At 40.3% G+C, this 24,271-nt stretch overlaps 1 protein-coding gene across 1 annotated transcript in view; it reads right to left on the bottom strand.

The window, feature by feature from the left end:
* Positions 1 to 1,569: 1,569 nt before the first annotated feature.
* LOC117813710 (protein inscuteable homolog) overlaps positions 1,570 to 24,271 on the bottom strand; it is a 104,725-nt gene continuing 82,023 nt past the window's right edge. The window contains exons 9-15 of the mRNA XM_034684707.1: positions 17,593 to 17,718; positions 10,983 to 11,154; positions 9,309 to 9,487; positions 8,997 to 9,063; positions 7,052 to 7,207; positions 5,297 to 5,373; positions 1,570 to 2,587 (exon numbers count right to left, since the gene is read on the bottom strand). Of these exons, the coding sequence (XP_034540598.1) occupies positions 2,459 to 2,587; positions 5,297 to 5,373; positions 7,052 to 7,207; positions 8,997 to 9,063; positions 9,309 to 9,487; positions 10,983 to 11,154; positions 17,593 to 17,718 (906 nt within the window). The 3' untranslated portion in view covers positions 1,570 to 2,458. The remainder of the gene's footprint in view (positions 2,588 to 5,296; positions 5,374 to 7,051; positions 7,208 to 8,996; positions 9,064 to 9,308; positions 9,488 to 10,982; positions 11,155 to 17,592; positions 17,719 to 24,271) is intronic.

The raw sequence follows: 24,271 nt of genomic DNA, 5'->3' as shown, positions 1-24,271 counted from the left end.
GGCCACATTTGATGTTGTCAGAATACCTCAGGGCCAGTGGCTCCTACTGAGACTTAGGAATCCTAAAAGTTGCATATGAAATATCAATTTAATAACAAATATTTTAATTTTTTCCTCAATAAAACAGTAACTAGGAAGTCCTCAGTTTTCAACAACCCATGTAAATATTAGCAAATATCTTCTTCTGGAGGAAAATGTTTTTCTTTAGGGTCGAGCAATGTGAGAAAAAACATTGTATCATTATTTTCCTATGGCAGCATCACGATCTGGATTTCATCACACTTCTTTTTCATGTTGTTTTTAAGACTTTTTTGACCAGCAGACAACATTTTAAGAACAAAATAATTATTTTCCTGAGTTCTGAACATTTTTTATGCACCAAATTTTGCCTTTTCTGTACAATTTCATAATTTTGTCTTTGTCTTGTGTCCTCTCTTGTGTCTTCTGAACTTTTAAGGCTGATTTATACTTCTGCGTTGAATCGACGGCGTACCCTACGCCGGGGGTCCGCGTAGCTCCCGTACCTACGCCGAGGCCTACGCACGTAGCTGACGTGCACCTCCTCCAAAATGTAACTCCCCGTAGAGCCGACGCGGACCTCAAGCCCTGTGATTGGTCCGCTCGGCGGCTTTGTCTCTCCCGCATTTACAACACTTCCGGGATCCCGGACATCGGTAATCATGTAATCATGTCTGTATGATAAACAGCAACATGTATCAGCTGTAGATTAACAGAACACGCTCTGAATCTCTGTGGAAAAGTAAACAGAGATCGTAGCGGGGCAGGAAGCAGGCGACCGGCTATCAGAGAGACCACACTGCCCTCTAGTGTTTCGGCGGAGAATTGCTGCGCGACACAGACACACCGACGCACAAGTATGTGGGGCTCATGTCCGCGTCAGCCCCTGCTGCGTAGGGGAGACGCAGAAGTATAAATCAGCCTTTAGTGTTCATTAAGAACATTTTCACATCATGATAAAAACATTCATTTGAAAACTTGTCAAAACTTAGTTTTGTTTGTGCGCTTGAAAGAAACTGCAAATGTTCAGATGATTCAGAAGGTGATTCATTTCTTTGCTATGAATAACACAATTTAAGATGGAAGCTTGGGGCCATAAATAAATGGACCTTGGGCCGCAATTGGCCCCCGGGCCGTACTTTGGACATGCCTGGCTTACAGTACTTGATAAGTTTGAAAATTGACCTTGAAAGTCCTTCAAAAGCACTTGAATTTGACCATGAAAACAGTGTACAAACCCTGTTCAGTGTCGGACATGCCTCCATTGGATAGCCCACATTGCTCTTGAGTGTCAGCTGCTTATAACAGGGATTGGTGAACACTGATGGGCACTTTACATTACATCCTCTACTATCAGTGTATGAATGTGGTGTGAATCAGTGAAAGCGGCTTGTACTATACTGTTAGATGACCAAGTACAGTCCATTTACTGCTCTGATTGTGACATTTACAGGATCAAGTAGAGAGGCTTCCTCTGCTCCTGAACTTGCTTTACCTTCTGGATAATAGAAGCACACAACGACGACTGGAATTCACTCTAGCGACACACTCTGCATTACATAGATTGCCTTTATTCCATGCATGGCATACAATAATGGTAATTCTCTTAAATAAAAAGCACTTCTATATTCAAAGTCAGTTCATTATTCATGTGTCCAGTGGCAAACATGATATTTAAGATTAATGGCAGAAAGTTCAAAAGGATAATTCATCCTGCACATGAAGCAATATATTCTACTACACCTGTATGAATGCTGTATGCCTCAGATAAAACTCTACTCATGAAGCTGAGATACTCGCGAAAGCTGTCTAACTTTGATTTGGTTTACAGCAGCTGCAGTTTGAAAACATCAAAACGGATTTGTTTTGACGAGAGCTGTGAAGAGTTTAACCAGACAAACATCTTTAGGTGTTTCAGAGCTAAATGCTTCAGATGATCACTGGAGTCAGGGACATTTGGTTGTGTAATCCACTCGTGTGAAGGAGCTGTTCTCTGTTCCCACAAAGGCAAAAAAGCTTTTGTTGCAATATATTCAGACAAGAACAGAAATATTTGCACAGTGGAAGCATATAAAGTGTTTCCTTTCCAAACAGGTTAGACTTTCATTTTTGGAGAAGGAGCACCTGATAGTACAAAATATCACTCATATTATTACTGATATGAATCCCCACTTACATAGGATGACACCATACACATTCATTGCTTTCTATGGGATCACTTATTTGCACTAGTGACATATTTATGTACATTTACATATCAATGACCTTCCGAAATCCACAACAGTCCCTTCAATTCGTCCAAACGCTTCATGGCCGTGAGGAAACTTGGATTAATATCGCTCCTTTAAGTCAATAGTCTGCTCATGAGTCCTCTCTGTGTATTAAAACTGAAAATGTACACCATCCATGTCCACCAGTTCAGCCCTCTGCTCTCAGGCCGTCATACAAAGCTCTCCTCCATGTTGGAGCACAGCAGGAAGGAGTCGACTAGCCGCGGTTTGATCAGCTGCTGGTGGTCTGCTGCCTCGATGCTGTCTGGGCACCCCGCTGCCAGCCTCCTCAAGGCAGCCTGGAGACACACACACACAGGAATACACACACACACATCAGTATGGATGTGCACAAACCAGAGAATATACACATTTTACAGTATCACATATGAATTGAATGTTGTGCTGCTGTACATGCAAACACAATTAATTAGATACATGGGAGTAGTATACCTGTGCATTAACAGAATTATTAAGAAAATAAACCTTTTAAATCTGAGTAGATTTGTGCATTTATACACTATTCATTTCATCATCTATACATTTATTTTCAGGAAGACTCAATATTGTTTTTGTTTAATACATTTGATAAATAAATAAATACATTAGGATCAAAGTTTGATTATTCTTCATATTTTTAAACATCATAACTCAATAACTGACAGAACACACTGTCCACAGCGGATAATCAACAATGACCAAGAAACCAATCTGACAGAAATAAATTAATAAAATTAAAAATAGACAAGTGAATATATAAATAGATAAAAATAAGAATCATCGTAGAAAAATTTCATTTAAAAAAATAATAATAATCATGGAAAAATGTAAAAAAAAAAAAAGTAATAATAATCATAGAAAAATTCAATAAAAAATAATAATCACCCTAGAAAAATTCAATAAAACATAATAATAATCATAAAAAAATTCAATTTAAAAAAATCATAGAAATATTAAATTAAAAAAAAAAAAATCATAGAAAAATTAAGTTAAAAAATAAAAAATCTGAAAAATTCAATAGGGGCGCCGTTGGCCTAGTGGTCTAAAATGTTTCCAGTTTCTACCTCTACCTTCGTTCTCCCCTCTCTACTAAAGGTGCAAAAGTCCCCAAAAATATGACTTAAAAAAAAAAATGAAGCAAATGGGTAAGTCCTGAAAACTGCAGTTCCTCAAGCGTCCACTAGAGGGTTACTCCAAAGTGAAGGAGACCTTAATAACATCCTTGTTAAAATGCAGAAATACACTGAGCAGGGGGTGAATGTTTTAGGAATTGTTTTGGAGATATTAGGCTACAAATTTGGCATTATTCAACTTAATTATAAACAGGTGGGCACTTTGTGGCTGTTAGACAAAGATAACCTGTCTCTCGCTATGACGATGGAAAGTTAGGATGAGTTAGCATTTCAATTGTGGCAAACTGTGTGGCGTCACTGAGACTTTACCCATGTTTTATATCAGGGGTTTTCAAACTTTTCAGGCCTTGACCCCCGAAATACAGGTGCCAAAGACTTGCGACCCCCACTGTCACTCAAAGCTTCATATTTCATTTAGCTGGTCTGTAGAAAATGAATGAACTTATCCCTAACCTCAGGAATTCTGTGTCTACAAGCAACAAAATAAAACTAATGAACCATTTTTTTTTTAAAGTTATATTTTTTGGGGCTTTTTTGCCTTTATTGGATAGGACACCTGAAGAGAGACAGGAAATGTGGGGAGTAGAGAGCAGGGGAAGACATGCAAGAAATGGCAGCGGCCGACTGTTGCCTCTGTATGTGGGGCGCTTAGACCACTAGGCCACCAGCGCCCCTAATGAACCATTTTTATCTTGAAGTTTTATTTCAAATTGAACTAGTATTTTTGTCTATATTTTTACAATGCTGGTTTAAATATGACATTTGAGACAGTTCAAAAGTATATACAAAATTCTGGAAGACATCTCTTGACCCCCCCAATAGTGTATCGTGACCCCCCAGAGGGTCCCGACCCACACTTTGGGAACCCCTGTTTTATATGATTGAACACAGTAAACCGTCCCTTTTGAGAACCACTCTGGTTTCCTCTGATAATTATAAAATCTGAGGAGCGCTGGTGGCCTAGTGGTCTAAGCACCCCACGTATGCAGGCTATAGTCCTCATCTCAGAGGTTGCTGGTTTGACTCCCAGCCAGTTGACCTTTTCCTGCATGTCTTCCCCCACTCTCTACTCCCCACGTTTCCTGTCTCTCTTCAGCTGTCCTATCAATAAAGGCAAAAAAGACCAAAAATATAACTTAAAAAAAATATATATATATATATAAAATCTGGTATATATCCTCTCCGTTCAGTTTGGGGGGATGGATGCTGGATGCTGGACCTGTGATGTCAACACCCCTCAGCCAGGAGAGCCTCCGACATTAACATTTAAGATTACAAATGATCTGAAAAGCTCAGCAGCCTTTGAAGGTGAAAACTCAACAACTACAAATGCTCGACTTAACCCTTGGCAATAAGGATAAAATAGAATCACATTAATTGGAACGGACTGATGAGTGTGGTTACAGTGAAGAAGAGGGCATTCCTCAGTGCAGCGAAGCAGCCCAATTAGGCTCCTCCTGACCATTATACCGCCTGAAATCCCCTCAAAGATCTGGTCTTAATAATTATGATCAGAATGAGAGGAGCAGGGATATTATTCATGAGATGTACATATTTAAACACACGACGTTTGAGATGATTGCACTGGTCAGCTATCTCAACATGGAGTACAGATACTGAGTTTGTGCTATGTTTCAATTTCACACATTGCCCTGTGGATGTAATTAGAGTGGACCGTCATCAGATGTTACATGTGCAGGTTCGTGGTGCCTTCAGTGTGCGGCACGTGCAGCTGGAAATGTATATCAGGGGCAAGACTGAAACAGGCAGTTTGAATGTTTGAATGAAGTATTTGTATTCAGGACATGAGCTCTTGTTAACACACACACACAGTTACACACAGTTACACACACACACATTATGCTTTAAACCTACCAGGCAGGCGACCAGCACTGAGTCACTGTTATTCCTCTCGGTAGGAGAGCGACAGAGTTCAATAAGACGAGGAACAGCTGAAGAAAGAAGAGGAGAAACACATTTAGATCAACTATAAGGAGGGTCACAGAGGAGTTATGCACATTCAGTCATTCACTTTTAAACACACATCTTTTTTGCATTGTAAGTAGAACCAATCATAAATGCTGACACACTTTTATAGATATCTTACTTTATTTATTTATTCATTTATTTATTTATTTATTTATTTATTTATTTATTTATTTATTTATTTATTATATAGTTAAATTGCAGTCACTTTTAATTCTATTTTATTTATTTATTTATTTATTTATTTATTTATTTATTTATTTATTATATAGTTAAAATTGTAGTCACTTTTAATTCTATTTTATTTATTTATTTATTTATTTATTTATTTATTTATTATATAGTTAAAATTGCAGTCACTTTTAATTCTATTTTATTTATTTATTTATTTATTTATTTATTATATAGTTAAAATTGCAGTCACTTTTAATTCTATTTTATTTATTTATTTATTTATTTATTATATAGTTAAAATTGCAGTCACTTTTAATTCTATTTTATTTATTTATTTATTTATTTATTATATAGTTCAAATTTTAGTCACTTTTAATTCTATTTTATTTATTTATTTATGTATGTATTTATTTATTTGTTTACTTATTTCAAGTATAGCATGTTTAATATAAAATTAAATTTGTATAATTTAATGGTTTAATATTTCAGTGTTTTTTAATCTTAGAAATGTATCTTATTTTGGTGAGTTTAATTTCCTGTCTTGAGTTTTAAAGCAATTTGGTCAACTTTGGTTATTGTGAAATGAGCCTTAAGTACAGAAGCCTTAAAAGGACATGATTAAATACACTTTATTAAGTTAATTTCACTTGTTTTCTCAAGATCCCAACTTATTCATCTCGTTATCTCAAGATAACAGACTTTGTTTCTTGAGATAACGAGACATTTAAGTCAAGATCTCCAGAAAACAGAGAAAATCAAATGTTTTAAATCATGTCCTTTTAGGGCTTCCATAATAAAGATAAAGTTGACTTGGATTTCTTGCTTCTGTTCCTGGGTGTAAAGTATGTTCATATCCTCTTAGTGGATTGATCTATGGAGTTTCATACAGCATCCATGGATGACTGTTTCCCATGAGGCAAAGCGATCTGCTAGGAATCAACATTCGTACATTAAGGGAAGAGTATTTCTGTTGATAACTTTTGACCTGTGAAATTATCTTTAAATACTAAATATTAAAGCTCCCAGAGGGTTTTAAATCAATGCATAGTGACAAGTCATTGCTCACTTTTTTATTTCTAGTGACGGTCAGCTTTAGGAAAATATCCTTCCAAAATTTCAACATCTCACAAGTATTTAATCGTCCACCTGCAACAAAGGTAGATATTTTACAGAACATAACAAGTAAAGCTTGTGTTTGGACTTGTGAACATGTACTGTTAATTAAATGTGCACCTTGCAACAAAAGCTTGTATAAGCATCAGTTGATAAATCAGCGTTGTTTGACCCTCACTCCTCTCCAGCTCTCATAAAACATAATGCTAAAATATTCAAACTTAAGGCCTGAAATCTTTGGCTCATAATCCATAGGGTACCATCATAGTTTCTTCTTCTACTATAAAGTTTATAATCCTGATTCTGCACCAAACAACAGGATAAATAGCTGTAAAATAAACTCAGATTCTGCTCTACCTTTCAGCTGGATGGCTGTTTGAGCCACATCAGCGTCCCTGCTCAGCCGTGCCAGAGTGACAGCAGCTTTCTGCTGGACCCGCTCGCAGGCGGCGCCCTCCGATGGACTGGGGGAGGTTGGTTTCTCTCCCAGTAGCAGCAGCAGGCGCTCGATTCCTAAAGGATGTAAAAACAGTTTAAAAAAGTTATGACAGGTGAGAGACCAAAGAAGGGGAGGACGAACAGCAGAGTAATGAAGAATGAGGTACACATCAATGTTAGTGTAACATGAGGATTCAAGAGGTGGTGGTTGGGTCTCTGTTAATAAGAAACAGCAGGATAACTTTCTCAAGAGCACTTTACTGCAGCATCAACACTTCATTCACTTAATCACATGTCATAGAATCAACCAATCAGAAGCCAGGATGACCGAGAAGTACATTCAGCATATTTTAGTCCAACTACAAATGCTGCAGAAATTATTGTAGCATCGTAAATACACAGTTAATAACTTTTATAAACATTTGTGTAAAAAGTGCACTGTGTAAATAATGTGAACATATTTTAACCTTAACTCAAACACATGAATTAACTGATTTAAGGAACTGACTTTCCTGTTGAAGCTTCCAAAGATAAGGCATCAATGAAGATTAGAAACAGGCGAGTGATGAATATGATAAGGACGTAAATATAGGAACCAAACACAGCCCACAAAAGAGTTCAAGACTTTGAAGATCCAACAAAACAAAGAGCACAGGTGAATCAGAGAGAAGACAGACATCACTAACTTCAGCAGTAACAGGGATCAGAACTAAAAGAGCAGGGAGACAAAAATCAATGGGCTCAAACTCTGAAAAACAGCAGAGTCACTCGGTTACTCAGATCCAGAAGGGTGCCGAGGTTCACTCTATCAAAACAACTGCAGAGAAATGGATCATGCAGTATTATAGAAGAGGCTCTTTTTGGACAATATGATGCCGTACAACAAACTGAGTAGAGACCTGGAGGCATCAAACCCTGATGTAATAAAAGGTGAATCTATATATCTATATATATATATTATCAATAATAGACATGCAATCAAAATCTATTAAGAAAGGTAAAATTGATGAATAGAAACATGATTTGAAAGAACATCACGACTGTGTTTTATATCCGTGCTCAGTGGTTGTTTGGTGTTGAAGCTCTTGCAGGCTTCATCACAGATTTTATCTGATGCTGCCATCTTGTGGATTAAAAAATGATTGCATGGATATGTCTTGTACGTTGATGTACAGTATGTGTGTTTGTGAGAAAGTCAGTACTGAAGGAAGAGTTCTGATCTGGTGATTTGGTCGGTGTTCAAAAGGAGACTTAGAAACCCCTCGCTTTGAAAACCTGTAGGAGCCCAAAATATGTACAAACAGGTCTGAGACTGAATGAAGCTAAACAGAAGTCATCCAGCTCCGTCTGCTGCTCCATCATGAACTCTAAACTCTGCAGGCCCCATTCCTCCATCCACTCCCTGACAAACATGCTGCTGCTCTCAGAGTCATGTAGAGATTCAGTCACTGTCATCACCAAGGAATGACCTGGGCTGTCCTGATTCATCAGCTCTGATTCAACAGAACATGATGCAGATGTTTCTCCTTTGTTTCTCTCTGCTGCTTCAGTAAACTGACCCGGATGAAGAGTTCAAGCTTCCTCACGTTCAAAATCAAAACCAGTGTCATCTAATAGCCCTCTGATCTCACCTTTTTAACTGCATTTCAGATATTATAGCCTGGATGTCACAAAACTTTTTACAGCTCACCAGGACAAAACAGACGTAGTTGTCATCGGTTCAAAGGCTCAGAGAGAGAAACTGGCCTCCTCACTAAGTGTTCATGGACTTAACCCAAGCCATGAAGCAAGAAACCTAGGTGTTTGATTTGATTCAGAATAAATGTGATATTTCATCAAGAATTGAAGCTGAAGAGTAGCTCACCTTGTTCTTGCAGGACTTCAGCAGCACACTGCTCCAAGACTGAGAGGTTCGCCAGGATCGTCACCACCTGAGATTAAGAAGAGAAGAGAATTATAAGAAATGTAGAAGAATTAGAGACATTTGAATATACATCCTCTCCCAACTCCTGTAAGAGCGTCTCTGCATGATCACAACCTCCAGCCATCAAAGTACAGAACAGCTCAGAGCGCTCAGCTGAGATCAGGATTCATGTCTAAGTTACCATCATGTCTTTATTACTCTGGAGTTATTTCTCTACTTTGTGATGAACACCAGCCGCACGTATCCGTGTACCTGGTCTTTGGAGTACGGCGTGTCAACTCTCTGGCGGTCTCTGCAGGCCTGCAGGAGGATCTGGATGGCGTTGAGCTGCAGCAGAATCTCACAGGCCATGCTGTCGAAGAAGGTGATGTTTGCCAAGGCTGCAGACGCCAGGAGGAAGACTTCGCCGCAGGAGGCGCTCTCGCACAACTCTGAGAGAGTGAGAGAGAGAGAGAGAGAGAGAGAGAGAGAGAGAGAGAGAGAGAGAGAGAGAGAGAGAGAGAGAGAGAGAGAGAGAGAGGAGAGAGAGAGAGAGAGGAGAGAGAGAGAGAGAGAGAGAGAGAGAGAGAGAGAGAGAGAGAGAGAGAGGAATCACTCAGTCATTTCAGATGTTGTTAAATGAGATAACACAAATAAAGCACAGAAAGTGAGTCTGCATAGATATTGTCTTTTCACATAATCTCTTCTTGCTTGTTTATTTCTACTGTTGGTATTTTTCCTCACTGTGATGGTGTGTTTGTTTTTGACCTGGTTTGAGCAGCTCTGTAAAAGTTGCATTTTTGCATTTGCTCTTTTAAAAAAATCAATGTTTCATTTGCATTGTTTTGAGTTTGAAAGAGATTTAAAGGAATTTAAAAGAGGATGCAACAGAATATTATTCAGAAAGAAGCAGCTGTGATGTTTGGGAGTGTAAACTGTAATCTGGAGACTCAGGTGACTGAGTTCAAGAGCCAGACTACAAATAGTATCACTGCACACTGACAAAGAATTAAAAAGTACAACCATAAAGCCCTTTTTTAAATTTCAAATCACTAAAACAGGAACTGACTCCAAAAAAATCCTTAATGCAATAAAAGCTCTGATAACTTTTGAAAGAACCAAGGAAGTCCCTGAGCTCCCTTGTCTCGTAGGTTCCTCTGAGTCACTGCCGTAGACTCCAGGGGCAGCAGCTACTACTACTACTACTTTCCACCACTATCATCTCTCTCTCTTCATCTCCCTCTATCCCTCTCTCCAACACGGTCTCAGTAGATGTGTGTCTAACATGAGTCTGGTCCTGCTGGAGGTTTCTGCCTGTTAAAGGAAGTTTGTCCTTGCCAGGTGAATTTACACACTGGGATCCTGTCTTTCCTTCTCTCTCTTGTCTGTCTGTCTGTCTATCAATTTAACTCTTCCTGTCCCATTAAAGTTACTAACCATAGACCTTTCTGGAGTCCCTGAGCTCCCTTGTCCCGTAGGTTTGCTCTGGCCTGCTGCTGTGAACGTGCCAGACTCCAGCAGCTACAACTACTACTATCCGTCTCACCACTATCATCTCTCTCTCTCTTCACCTCCCTCTATCCCTCTCTCCAACACAGTCTCAGCAGATGTGTGTCTAACATGAGTCTGGTCCTGCTGGAGGTTTCTGCCTGTTAAAGGAAGTTTGTCCTTGCCACTGTAACTTGCTAAAAGCTGCAAAGTGCTCTGCTCATGGTGGATTAAGATGAGATCAGACTGAGTCCTGTCTGTAAGATGGGACTGGATCTGATCCTGTCTTGATGTTGGGTCTGTGTTAATAATAGAACATGGAGTACGGTCTAGACCTGCTCTAGTTCTCAAGAGTTTTGGATAACACTTGTTAGGATTTGGCGCTTTATAAATAAAGGTGAAGATTGAATCCTTGGTCTACTATAAGTCAAAGGTCAGGGTTTCACTCGTCCCACTCACTGATGAGCGCGGTGACGATGTCGTGCATGCTCTCCAGGAAGCTGGCGAGGTGCTGCGTGGACGTGTGGTGAGGAGAGGTGATCTGAGCCACGACCGCCGCTGCCTCGGCCCTCGCTGCTTCCACGCTGCTCTCATCCGTCAGGATCTCTGCCAGGCACAGGATCCCATCCACCTGCACAGCGGACAACACAGATCACATTGACAGCATGTTAAGTGGTCCTCATGTCACAGAGGTTCTTTAATGAACGTCTTTTTCCCCATAATCCTTTCACTTTTATACAAAGTTATTAAAATTAAATAACTTCTATAACCTTCATGACTGAAACACGGACTGTGTTTAACATTTAGTGAAAAAGTGGCGTCAAAGTTTTCTAACCTTCTGCTTTTTGTGACATCAACAGACTAATAGTCAGGGTTTGTAGTCCTTCGTATATTTGCTGAAGAGCAAAAATCATTGAATTCCAATTCAAAAGTTAAAAAGCTTGCAGGTGATTGAAGATGTTAGAATTAAAAGTGACTTCTAATACATTTTAGAAGCTTCCTTTTGTGCACCTAAATCCTAGATAGCAGACGTGGACGGCTTTTGAGAACTGGGGTTCCTAGCAGCTTTAAATCTGATCCTGAAACATCCTGAATCACATTTTAAGCAGGTTTGATGTTAGTTCAATAACCTGATTGTGGAGCTATACATCTCTGTCTGCTGAATAAACCCTCTCTCTTCATCTGAACACCGCAGGCCTGACAAGACAACCGCAGAATCTCTGACTGGACAGACAGCAAAGTGTCCGAGGTGTCAGCTTGGCTGGAGCTCACAGCTCTGCCCGTAAAGCCATCACAATTAAAACACAGCACTCAGATTTAATGGCCGGCTCTGGGGTGAATCTGCCACGGCTGGCAGGGACCCAGAGCGAGAGCATCATCGGGTTCAGAGAGACGCTGGACTTTTAAAAGAGAAGAAAGTTTTTATATCTGCAGGAGATTATATTTAGGAGCGAGAGGTTAAAAGTGTCTCATATTGGAGTCAGTGTTTTCATGTGTGTGGGGATCAAAGAAGCTCCTCTGAGGGATGGAGGTGTAGAAGAGATATCTGTCCACTTGGGGGCAATGTTGAATAGTTCAGCTGCTGGTTGTGACTCTGCATGTGTCTGCAGAAGTTTGCAGATGTGTTGAGAATGTGCACACACTCTGGAAATCATGCATATCATCAGTAAGGGTTCAATGTGAAGGATGAAGGTCTTTAATGGACGTCTGAACTGTGTCCCTGTGTAGTGGTTTGTTGTAAAGACCTCACCTGTTACTGCAGACATGTTTCAACTTCTCCACATTTATCATTGCTCTCATTTCTAAAGACAACACATGATTCTCTTTCATCTCAGCCTTCATCACTCCTGTACGTTCTCTGTGCTCTCAGGCAGAGTGAGGCGAGCCGTCAGCTCTCAGGCAGACACACACCTGTCACTCTCCTCCGCTGACGAGCATCAGCGCTCAGCTTCGCAGGGCGATTCCCTATTTTTGTCTCCGTGGACGTCAGCAGCAGTGTGGCAGCGCGACCCACTGACGTGGAACAATCCACTCTCCACACACCCCACCCCTCCTCCTCCTCCTTCTTGTCCTCCTCCTGTCCCTACCTGCACTTCCTCCTCCTCCTCCACCTCCTCCTCCCTAAAATAAGATATTCCCCAACCCCTCATTTACCAAACACCGGATGTTTCTCCGTCAGGAACAATGCCAAATAACTTTTCTGCATTTTTTAAGAGCAGAAACTTCACGATGTCGTCTCACACAAAGTTTTTGCTTGTTACCTCCTTGTTAGCATCTCAGCCGGTGACAAAACACATTCACATCTTTGTTTCAGGAGAAATGAAGGTTTCATCCACTCAGGGAGAAGCATCCAGGAGAGCAGCTGATTCTTCCTACGTAAACATCTTGAGGCTGCCTTATCTGGATTACTCTTCTGTCGATCAGACCCAAAACAGCGTAGCCGGGCTGTGTTTAACGTCTCCTGCAAGTTGAGTTTCATGAGAAGGTCCACATTTGATCTCTGCTTCTTACAGACATTTATAAAAATACTCATCAAACATCTCTTCTGCACCCCTGCCCTGCAATCTCTTCCTCCTTTGCACAGGGTCCAAAGAGGTCATGCCCTGATGCTACAGTACATAACAGTGTGGGTTGTCAATGCAAATTAAAATGTTCAACTTGCTTTCATTTTGCCAGCACCCATAGCTTAACACTTTTAAAGCGTTTTTTCAACCGGAGGAACTTTACCCCAGAAGTAGGTGCGTTTTGACCGGTGGACCCAGGGTCTAAATTTAGTTCAGGGGTAGATAATCTCCCCCCTAAAAAGCCCCTGCTAGCAGGGTAGTACTTTTCAAAGGTCCTGGAACTTTCTGGGGGCAGGGCCTGAATGCTGAGCTTGTAACCGTAGTCTTCTCTCAGCCCCACGTGAATGCGTCTCTCCCGGTGTTCCGGTTTTAAAAGTGACCCTGTAAACTGGAGACCTTCAGCTGAACGTGTCAGTGTTTGTGGAGTTTACACAGCTGTTGAAACACAGAGGGAGTTCCTGGGAATGCAAACTACGTTTATGAGGGATGCATCCGGCTGAGAGTCTCCAGTTATCAGGGTCGCAGTTTTAACCAGAACACCGGCCGATTCAGCCACGGCTTTTTGAGTTAAAAAGGATTTTAAAGCCGTGTTGAAACGTCTTTACTACTCGTGCTTATCTCCTCAGTGAATCCATCTGCAATGAAATATCACTCAAAGCGTGTTTGACTCCATCCTGCCGCCCCTTGTTTTGAATTTGATGCAAGCGGCAACTGGAGGGTAATGAGCGTGAGGAGTAACGTGTGCCATTGGGTTTGTTGAAGTCCAGTAAAGCTGCTGCATTCTGGATCATCTGCAGAAGTTTGACTGTGCATGCAGGGAGGCCCGCCACGAAGGAGTTGCAGCAGTCAATGCGTGACAGTACGGGACCCTGCACCAGATTCTGTGTTGCATGCTCCGTCAGGTAAGGTCTGATCCTCCTGATGTTACACAGGACAGATCCGCACGACTGAGCAGTGGAGGCCACTTGAACCTTAAAGGTTAGTTGTTCATCAATCGTGACACCCACGTTCCTGCAGACGTAGTGGGCAGAAGTTCAATTTGACCAAGCTGGATAATGATTGGTGTTATATGGAGGGAGTCAGTTAGTCTAACATGGGACGCCCACCAGATCCGTGTCTGGTCTGTCTCCGATCCGCTATGTGATCTCTCATCCGTCAACACCCAGATGTGTTTTTGGAACGCAGCACAGAGCTTGACGGCCGGACAGCTGGAGTCATGTGACTGAGGTTTCCCCACAGTAATCACTGAATCAAGGATTCTCCTCCTCCTCCTCTCCTCATCCATGTTGTCTTTCTGGTCCTCTGAAAACCTCTGACCTGTTGACTCCAGGCCTGGCTCCGCTCATCATGACTTTGGTTTGTTGTTGTAGTTAAGTGAAATACGATCTGGTGATAACACAGAGTGTTTTATTCTGAAAATTCACCGGATGTTTTCATTTTGTTTTGGTGAAACCTGACTTCCTGTCCCGCTCCATCTGCTCTGTTGAGATTGATGCGTCGTGATCCGGCATTCGGCAGATATAGAAGTCTTGTGTATCTGATCCGGAGGACTCCGACCTGCCGGGTCTGAGAACGCAACGGAGTGGATCCAGCGGAAGTTAACACATTTACTAGAATAGCTATCTATCAGATCCTGTCCAGACACGGATCTGGTGGAATTTGGCCGTTAGACCAGCTGAGCTAAAGGTGGAGTTCCTTCATCATATAGAGGTATCAGAAAAGCATGATGAGATCTGAGCTGAGGCTGCTGTGACATCTGGTGGAAATGACGGCATCGTCTGCATAACGACAGTGTTTTTTAGCTTTCTGTCTTTCTCGTCATGTAGAGACAATATTTCTACACTTCCTGCACTGAAAGTCCATTTTATAATAAGACAACCTTCTCAACACCTAAATACCCCTCTTGGATTTGTCTAGTGTAGCCTGATGTTATTCATTAAACATGTACATGCTGCAGAGTTTGAACTTTGAGGACTTCCCTTTTAACTTTTTAAGCAGCTGTGCTCAAAATCAATACACTCCCGTTCATCATGTTATGGTTACATAACGTTTCAGAGGGGGATAAAACTTGAAGTATACAGTGTATCCACCAATGAGCAGCACAGATGCGCACCGGCCCCCTTCTCTCTATCACCCCTCATCAGCGACAGGTGTGTTTCTTAAGCCTGAGCGGGCGTCGGTGAGCGCAGCCTGACAGCGTCCCCCCCGGGACGACGTGCTAATCTGAAGGCGGACTTCGGTTCCCGTTAAAGAGTCTTCACACTCGGATGATTCACGCCGTCCCAGCTGCTCCGTACGTGAACACAGACACCGCTGTGGCTTCATTATTGGCTCCACACTCAGGTTATATTTGTCTGTCTGTGAACGCTCCATTGACACAGGTGTGTCTGTTGTTTATTTTGGTGGAATTCTCGACAGAGAACAAAACAAAGACAAACACAGAAGATGTTTCTTTAGTTTCCTCTCCTCCTGTTTCTGTTTCCTCTGTCTCAACGACACAGGGAGAGGCATCCAGGTCTGAATGTTTGACCTGTCAGCTCTTTGTTTAGGAGGTCTTATATAATGATCTGTTAGCATGACTCATCTTTCTATGTTTCACTCTGTCATCATAGCAAACATATACCTGACACACACACACAGGTGAGGTGCTTATTTTATTCCCTGCTCCGGTCCATTTACAGCAGGGGTTCCCAAAGTGTGGGTTGGGACCCCCTGGGGGGTCGCATGACACAAATGGGGGGTCAGGAGATGTCTTCCAGAATGTTTTTTTTTTTAAATTAACCATAAATAGTACATTTTACAGATTATAGTAAAAAATATATCGACATAAATAGTAGCTAAACTTGAAATAAAACCTTGAAATAGAAAATGTAATGAGTTTTCTGCCTTTCTTTGTTGCCAGATGACTCCTAAGTTTAGGGTTAGTGAACAGTTAATTATCAAAAGCATCAGTAGCAGCAGGTTCATTCATAACAGCACAGGAAACACAGACACATGCTCATATAGGTAGGCGGATTGTCTGCAGACCAGCTAAATGAAGCCACGTTAAACCACTTTGAGGGACAGTGGGGGTCGCGGGCTGAAAAGTTTGGGAACCCCTGATTTTCAGGACTTACAAGGATAGCAAAGAAGAAGGAGGTACTACTTTGTCTACAGGGGGGGCGCCAAAATCAACACCAACCAGAGGTTTCTTATAATAAATAGATTCTAACAATAACAAGCAGCAACTTCCGGTCTAAAAATATGAGTCCAATGCAGAAGTGCTAAAAACTGCAGTTCATCAAGGATCCACTTGAGGCTGGCTCCAAAAGTACCAGAATCCACATACACACCCATTCAAAAAAGACGATCTTTACAGCAGAAATAAACATGTTTACATCCTGGTACAAAAGACGAGTGTAGTCTGGATAGCTCATTTCTGGATTGGCACACAAGATATTAAGATTACGAGTCTTCCAATGAGAGGCACAGCTGACTTGATTGACAGGCTGGAACACTGCAGCTGTTGGCTAGGAGGCTCAAAGCCCGCCTCTTCACGTCACAATCGCTCGACAGCAGCAATATGGCTCCCGCCGCCGACTGGCCTCAAAACAGCGTTCAGAAACAGATGAGTGACATCACGGATACTACGTCCATTATTCATACAGTCTATGAACAATAATCAACCTTGCAAGCTACTGGGTCTTAAGTCTTGTAACTTCACACTGGCCCGAGATCACGACATGTTTTAAAAGATTTTGTTTCCCAGAAAAGAAACAAACCACCTTTCTTCTTCTTCTCCCTCCAAACGTTTATTTTTCCTGTTGATCCTTCAGTTTCATGATCACACACTATGTTTCTGTGCAGCTCAGTCTCCTCCTGCTGCCATTGTTGGCACACATCACCTGTGAAAATAAACTCCACTCCCAGTCATAACACAGGGAGTGAGAGAGCCCGACTGGATGTGTCCAGCAACACTCAGCGCTGCTGTCTGAGCTGCAACTAAACACTGCGTCTGACTGGAAGGAATGTACACTACAGACTAATGTCATCTCATCTTCTGTCTCTGTTTGGATCTTAAACACAACCTCAGTCTCAGGTTTCCTATCTGGAGAACTGTTGATGTGTTGTTTATGTCTGGTTGTTTCTTCATCACTTGGATCCCAAAAAAGTGCAACTCATCAGCTAACTGTGTCTGAAGTTCAGCTTTAATCATGAGGACCTCAGGGTTTGAAAATGTGCATCATGTCTCAGTTTGTTTTGGATTCACTCCTTTTAAAGTTTTACTGTTGCCTCTGGTAATTCGCAACTGGATGTAGTCTCACATTATTGATCTGTTCAGTTGTATGTCAAAAGTCAAACAAGGAGGAAGAGAAGGGTTGTGGTGTTTTCTTGTACAATCAGTCTCTAAAATTAGAATTATCGTCATTTTTTAGTTTAATAAAATGCATAAAACAAACCTTGACTCCCCAGTATCAATAAAATCTGTCTCTTTAATTTCTACCAAATGAAAGGAGATAGTCTACCTTGTCCAGCTGGTTGATGCCCTCCTCCACGCAGCAGATGGAGGCCACAGTCCTCAGAGCGTGAGCGTACAGCTCTCTGAAGCGGTCCTGCCTGCAGATCTTAAACAGGGCGACCACGGCTCCTTCCTGTGGGAAACACAAAGACATTTACAATTTAGACCTTTATCTATAAGTCATTGCAGACACAATATTCTGTTGTCTTTTTACTTCTCAGAATAGCCGGTTAAAGTTGAAATCTTCTTTCTGATAAGGGCGCGCACACACACACACACACACACACACAGTGTTTGAACAAGACCTGAGGGTACAGCCTCCTTATTTAGGGGGAGGGGAGAATACGCTCAGGTGAATTGGTCAGTGATGCAATGTGGTATAATTGTTTAAGGTAAGATGAACTGATGGTTGGACTTATTGGGGTAGAGGAAAGTTAATTGATCCTAACAGTTGGTTGGTCCAGAGGGAGGGGCTGAGCACTTAAAAGCCTCTGACCACTATGTTGTTTGAGGGAGTCTGAGGGTAGCTCTTAATGAGAGGTTTGTGTACATTTAGTTTTTAGTTTTTCTTCTCCTTTTGTTCTAGAGATTTTGTTTTTCACTAGTTTTTGCAAATAAAAGGCACAATAGTCAACTGTGAGACTCAAGCCATCATGTTGTTATTTGTCTAGGGACCTTTTTTGTAACATATGATTGCAGTGGTGGGATTTACATTTTTATTCTTATTTTTATTTTTACTTTATTACATTGTTTTCTCTATTTGTGCTCCATTATTCTTGTACTACTCTTGCTGCTATATCTGTATTCCTGCAACCACCAAATTTCCCCCCAGGGATCAATAAACTATCATCTTATCTTATCTTTCTATCTTTTTTTGGTCTCTGTGTTTAAAATTTGCACTGTTTTAATATAAAGCCCTCTGAAAGGTGTTATATAAAGTAAGTTTTTCTTATTTACTGATCTCTGAATAACATTAAATTCTCCTTTGTGGACCAAAAGCGAGAACTGCATGCAAGATGAGGGGAGCAGAGTGGATATTTCTACAATATGAACATGTAAGTTATGAGAAAAATGACTGTTTATGAACATTTTGTGACATAAAATACTTAAATATTGTGTATTTAACAGAAAAAGAGCATTCGTTACAAGGAAAATGATTGTTTATGAACATTTTGTGACATAAAACACTTAAATATTGTGTATTTAACAGAAAAAGAGTGTAAGTTACAAGGAAAATGATTGTTTATGAACATTTTGTGACATAAAACACTTAAATATTGTGTATTTAACAGAAAAAGAGTGTAAGTTACAAGGAAAATGATTGTTTATGAACATTTTGTGACATAAAACACTAAAATATTGTGTATTTAACAGAAAAAGAATATAAGTTACAAGGAAAATGATTGTTTGTGAACATTTTGTGACATAAAACACTTAAATATTGTGTATTTAACAGAAAAAAAATTGTAAGTTATGAGAAAAATGATTGTTTATGAACATTTTGTGACATAAAACACTTAAATAGTGTGTGTTTAACAGAAAAAGAGCATAAGTTACAAGAAAAATGATTGTTTATGAATATTTTGTGACACAAAACACTTAAATATTGTGTATTTAACAGAAAAAGGGTGTAAGTTACAAGGAAAATGATTGTTTATGAACATTTTGTGACCAAAAACACTTAAATATTGTGTATTTAACAGAAAAAGAGTGTAAGTTACAAGGAAAATGATTGTTTATGAACATTTTGTGACATAAAACACTTAAATATTGTGTATTTAACAGAAAAAGAGTGTAAGTTACAAGGAAAATGATTGTTTATGAACATTTTGTGACATAAAACACTTAAATATTGTGTATTTAACAGAAAAAGAGTGTAAGTTACAAGGAAAATGATTGTTTATGAACATTTTGTGACATAAAACACTTAAATATTGTGTATTTAACAGAAAAAGAGCATAAGTTACAAGGAAAATGATTGTTTATGAACATTTTGTGACATAAAAACCTTCAATATTGTGTATTTAACAGAAAAAGAGAGTAAGTTACAAGGAAAATGATTGTTTATGAACATTTTGTGACATAAAACAGTTAAATATTGTGTATTTAACAGAAAAAAGAGTGTAAGTTGTGAGAAAAATGAGTGTTTATGAACATTTTGTGACATAAAACACTTAAATATTGTGTATTTAACAGAAAAAAAATTGTAAGTTATGAAAAAAATGATTGTTTATGAACATTTTGTGACACAAAACACTTAAATATTGTGTATTTAACAAAGAAAGAGTGTAATCAGCTTCCAGAAATAACACTGAATGACAAAAACTCAACACTATAAATCAGTTTGCTCTTGTTTGTTTCCTTAAAGTGGACACAGTGTTTGTGCATTTCCTCCTCTGACTGTTTCTGCATCATAACAGAGAACAAAAAGTTCAATTCAATCTGCAAAGAAAACTTTGAGTGAACTATTCTGAGTACTTTCAACATTCGCCTTCAAACCGCTAAATCACACACCACACATCACAATGAGCCCTTGTCTTGGAGCACACATGATTGTGCAGGATGATGGATCAAATTGCTCCTTGCTGGACTCTGCCGTGGGAGCCAAAAAGGTCCCCGCAGCAGCGACGCCAACAGCAGCACGCCGCTGCTTCTAAAAGAGTCTGGGAGACCCGGAGTGACCGATGGATTTGGCTGGCTTCAGTCAGCGAGCCTGCCAAACCACAGAACCCATCAAATAGCTTACACAATCCATCACGTCAGAAAAGAACAGCCAAAATATACATATTTCAATGGAAAACAGTGAGCAGGAGAAAAGATGATTTGCAGTAATAGCTGAGCATTTTCTGAGCGACTCCACACGGTGTAAACAAACAGAAATAGCTCCTGTATCGGCTCCTGTGTCTACACTAAAGCACCTCGCTGACAAAAAAACACTTGCAGGTATTGAATTGTATTCAGCGTGCAGATAGATCGAATTACCTGGAGGAAGACGAAGCCTGTAACTACCAACCATTATCCTAATAAGGCCATTATACTGGGCTGGCATGTCTCATACGCTGTGAAGGCCACGCTGCAGGGGCTTGGAGTGAATAATCATCCTGCCCTCCAGCCTGACCGCTCCTCCCTGATCGCTGCCTACGCAATATTGCTCCAACATACCTGGAAGAAGAACTGCGAACACTGAGAGCTTCACACAAACACACAGGATGATGAACGCTGTGTTTGTGGACTCATGAAGAGGGAGTTGATCCTCATGTTTGTGACGCAAATGTTGCTTCAGCATTTGGAGATGATGTGCAGAGGGAGTCTGTTCTATTAAAACTTAGAGCGTCATTCTTTGGTTTTATAAAAATAAAGGGTCCTGGACATCAAGGATGTGAAGAAACGACCTCTATTATCATCTTTGGAGAAACTATCACACCTTTGCATTTCATCTGAATCTTAAACATGAGTGCTGAATTATAAACCTCTGAGTTTAAAGCTCCTGTGAGGAACTTTCACTTTGTGTGGACCATCAGGAGGTTATTCTGACCACTGACCACATTTAAAGCTCGCCTGGGTCTTGCTGACACCGAAGAGCCATCTAACAGCCTTAGATCCTCAGGTGGAGCACATGATGTTCCAAAGTCAAGGCTCAAATTGAAGGGGGACCTTGCTTTCTCCACGAGGACCCCTCAACTTTGGAACGACCTCCCTGAGGAGTTAAGGCTCACAGAGTCAGTGACATCTTTAAATCACTTCTTTTTTCCCCCCCCCGCCTTTATTAGACAGGACAGCTGAAGAGAGACAGGAGTAGGGGAGTAGAGAGTGGGGGAAGACATGCAGTGAATGGTAGACCAACCGGGAGTCGATCTTGTGACCTCTGTGACGAGGACTGTAGCCTCTATACTTGGGGCATTAGAACGCTAGGCCACCAGCGCCCCTTAAATCTCTCTTTAAGACTCACTTTTACAGACTTGCTTTTATGTGACTTTACCTTTTTAATTGTTTTTAATTTTTATTTATTTATTTGATTAAACTAATTAATTTAAATCTATTTGACTATTTATTGTTTTATAATTTCCCTTTTCATGTATTATTTTTCTGTTCTTAATCTTTCCTTTTTTATTTTCTCTGATGTAATGTCGTCTTCTTCTAAGGACCTTTTTATTGTTGCTCTAATGTTTTAATTTATGTATTTTATTTTTGTATTTTTTATTTAACCAATTAATTTCAATCTGTGTATTAAGTTTTTATTTTTTTATGAATCCAATTAATCTGAATTAATTTATTTGACCATTTATTGTTTAATCATGTCCTTTTGATTTATTATTTTAGGTCTTAATCTACCTTCTTCTATTTTCTCTATGATGTGATGTCTTCTTAAAACCTTTTTATTGTCCTTTAAAGCTGGGGTTGGTAATCAGATTTAGATACACTTTTTGTTATACTGGTTAAAATGATCTTTATGTCCTGATGGTAATCAATACATAATGTGTTCTTAAAAAAGAGTGAAGAAAAGCTGCTATCTACAGCCGGAGTAAACCTGGGAAAACACCAACCAATCACCGTTTTTTGGGTGCCAAAATTTTAAACCATTCAAATCCCGTCCTGCCGTTCTGCCCGCCTCCTGCCAAACATTTCCCCGGGGTGCACTCTGAGTCCCCGTCCCCTGCCTCTGCTTCCCCTGACTCTACTCACTGCCCCTCTCGCTCAACCTCAGGCCTGTCCCCTCTGACCAGATGAGGTGCTTTGCTCAGGACTGTAGTCCGGATCAGAGTCTAAAAAGCTCTCACCACGGGGGCTCTGACAAGCAGAAGAATGAATGACATTTAGTAAGTCCTACAGAAATATATATGTACTGTAGTGTCCGTCTGTCCGGACGCTGTAGGGATGACGAGCCGATTCGTGAACACGTTGAGCTTTAATAACCGGTCACTGTCGGCCGTGATCACGCCAACCAACAAAACAACAATCAATGTTTGAATGAATGAAAAACTTCTCCTCTTGTCTCTCCTCTCTCCAGCTCACACACTCTACACCTCTCCTGATGCCTTCACTGACTGTCAACACTGTAGGAATTAAGAACATCTACACTGAACAGGTTTGACAAACAGTAGAGCTGTTACAGTATTATATATGTGTTATAACCATAGACTGTAAAAAATATGGACGTAGTATCTGTGACGTCACCCTTCTGTTCCTGAGAGCTGTTTTGAAGCAAATCGACGGCAGCAGCCATATTGGTAATGCGGAACTCAACTAGGCAGAGTGTGACGTAGTGTGAGTCTCTTAGCCAATGGCTGTGTGTTCCCGACCGGGAGTCACGTCAGTCATGTCCTTATTTGGGCAAAACTCATAATCTTAATATCTTCTTAACCGTCACGTTAGAAAAAAATTCACCCCCCGTACAGTGTGTGCCATTAGAGAGAGCTTTGTAGGGCCAAGCTGTTTTTTGAACCAGGCTGTAAACATGTTTATTAATGCTGCAAAGATCGTCTTTTTCCCATTCATATCTATGTGGTTTCCGGTGTTTCTGCAGCCAGCCTCAAGCGGATTTTCGATGTATTGCAGTTTATATCACTTCCGCATTGGCTTCATCGTTTGAGACCGGAGTTTGCCGCTTGGTTATAACTTTTCTCCTGATATCGTGTCACCAGTACAACTGGATAATGCTAGCATGACAGTTGTGAGTGCTAACAGCAGCCATGTTTGTTTGTGTTTTTAACTTTCACTATGATAATGTTTTGGTGAGGACCGGTTTTGAATCAGTCACCATCATATGGTCGCAAGTCAGCGGCGCTCGTGCATGTGAGCGGGGGGGCGTCATTTTGGAGGAGCTCTGAGGGAGGAGGGGAGGGGTTAGACGGAGTCCTGAGGTCATGCTACATTCAAATTCATGCTAGTTTTCCGAGACTACCAACCCCAGCTTTAAAGCTTTAATTTATTTAATTTATCTTTTTTTTTTTTTACTTTATTACATTAAATTACTTTTTTTTTTAAAATTAACTTTATTTAATTTAATTTTTTATAAAACCTCCATAACAATGATTTAATGGTCCAATATTTCATCACTTCATTCTGTTTTATTTGCATTTACTCTCTTTAACCTTTTGCTTTTTATTTTGTTTTTTGCATTCTTAGAATTTCTACACTTCTCTATATAAATCAAAGTTATTATTTAAATTTTCCAATCCTGCGGTCGGCCTCATCTCCCCTCTGAAGATGTGAAGACACCTCTATGGGGTCTGACCCCTGAAGACACCCGACATCCTTCTCTGAATCTCCTACACTGTCAATCTAAAGAAGTTAGCCTCTCCTGATTGAAACACTTCTTTGTCTACCTAATTAAGGTTGTTCAAAGTTAAATTAGAGACAAGAAGCCGCCTTCAGATGCTTCCTACCTCTCTCTCTAAACCGTCTCTAATAAAGACACGGACTTGAGAAGAAGCAAACCCTCAGCCTGTCTGCAGCTTCTTTTTAATAATCAGTTACTGTTTGCAGCTTCTGTGTTGTTTTTATCTTTCCAGACTTCCTCCTGCTTCTCCTCACAGATCGTTGGGCTTGTCTCTGCCTTTCATTCCCTCCCCCCATCAAACAACTTGAAGCTCTTTTGTTTCCACTGACTTCATCCTCATTCCTTCAGTGGAGCCCGCAGAACACATTTATCCTCACGCTCATGCATTTTGGTACTTGCTGCATAA

This window comes from Notolabrus celidotus, chromosome 6 (genome assembly GCF_009762535.1).
Source record: "Notolabrus celidotus isolate fNotCel1 chromosome 6, fNotCel1.pri, whole genome shotgun sequence".
Lineage (NCBI taxonomy): Eukaryota > Metazoa > Chordata > Actinopteri > Labriformes > Labridae > Notolabrus > Notolabrus celidotus.
The sequence above is the reverse complement of the archived record's forward strand: the minus strand, read 5'-3'. Positions and strand labels throughout refer to the sequence as shown.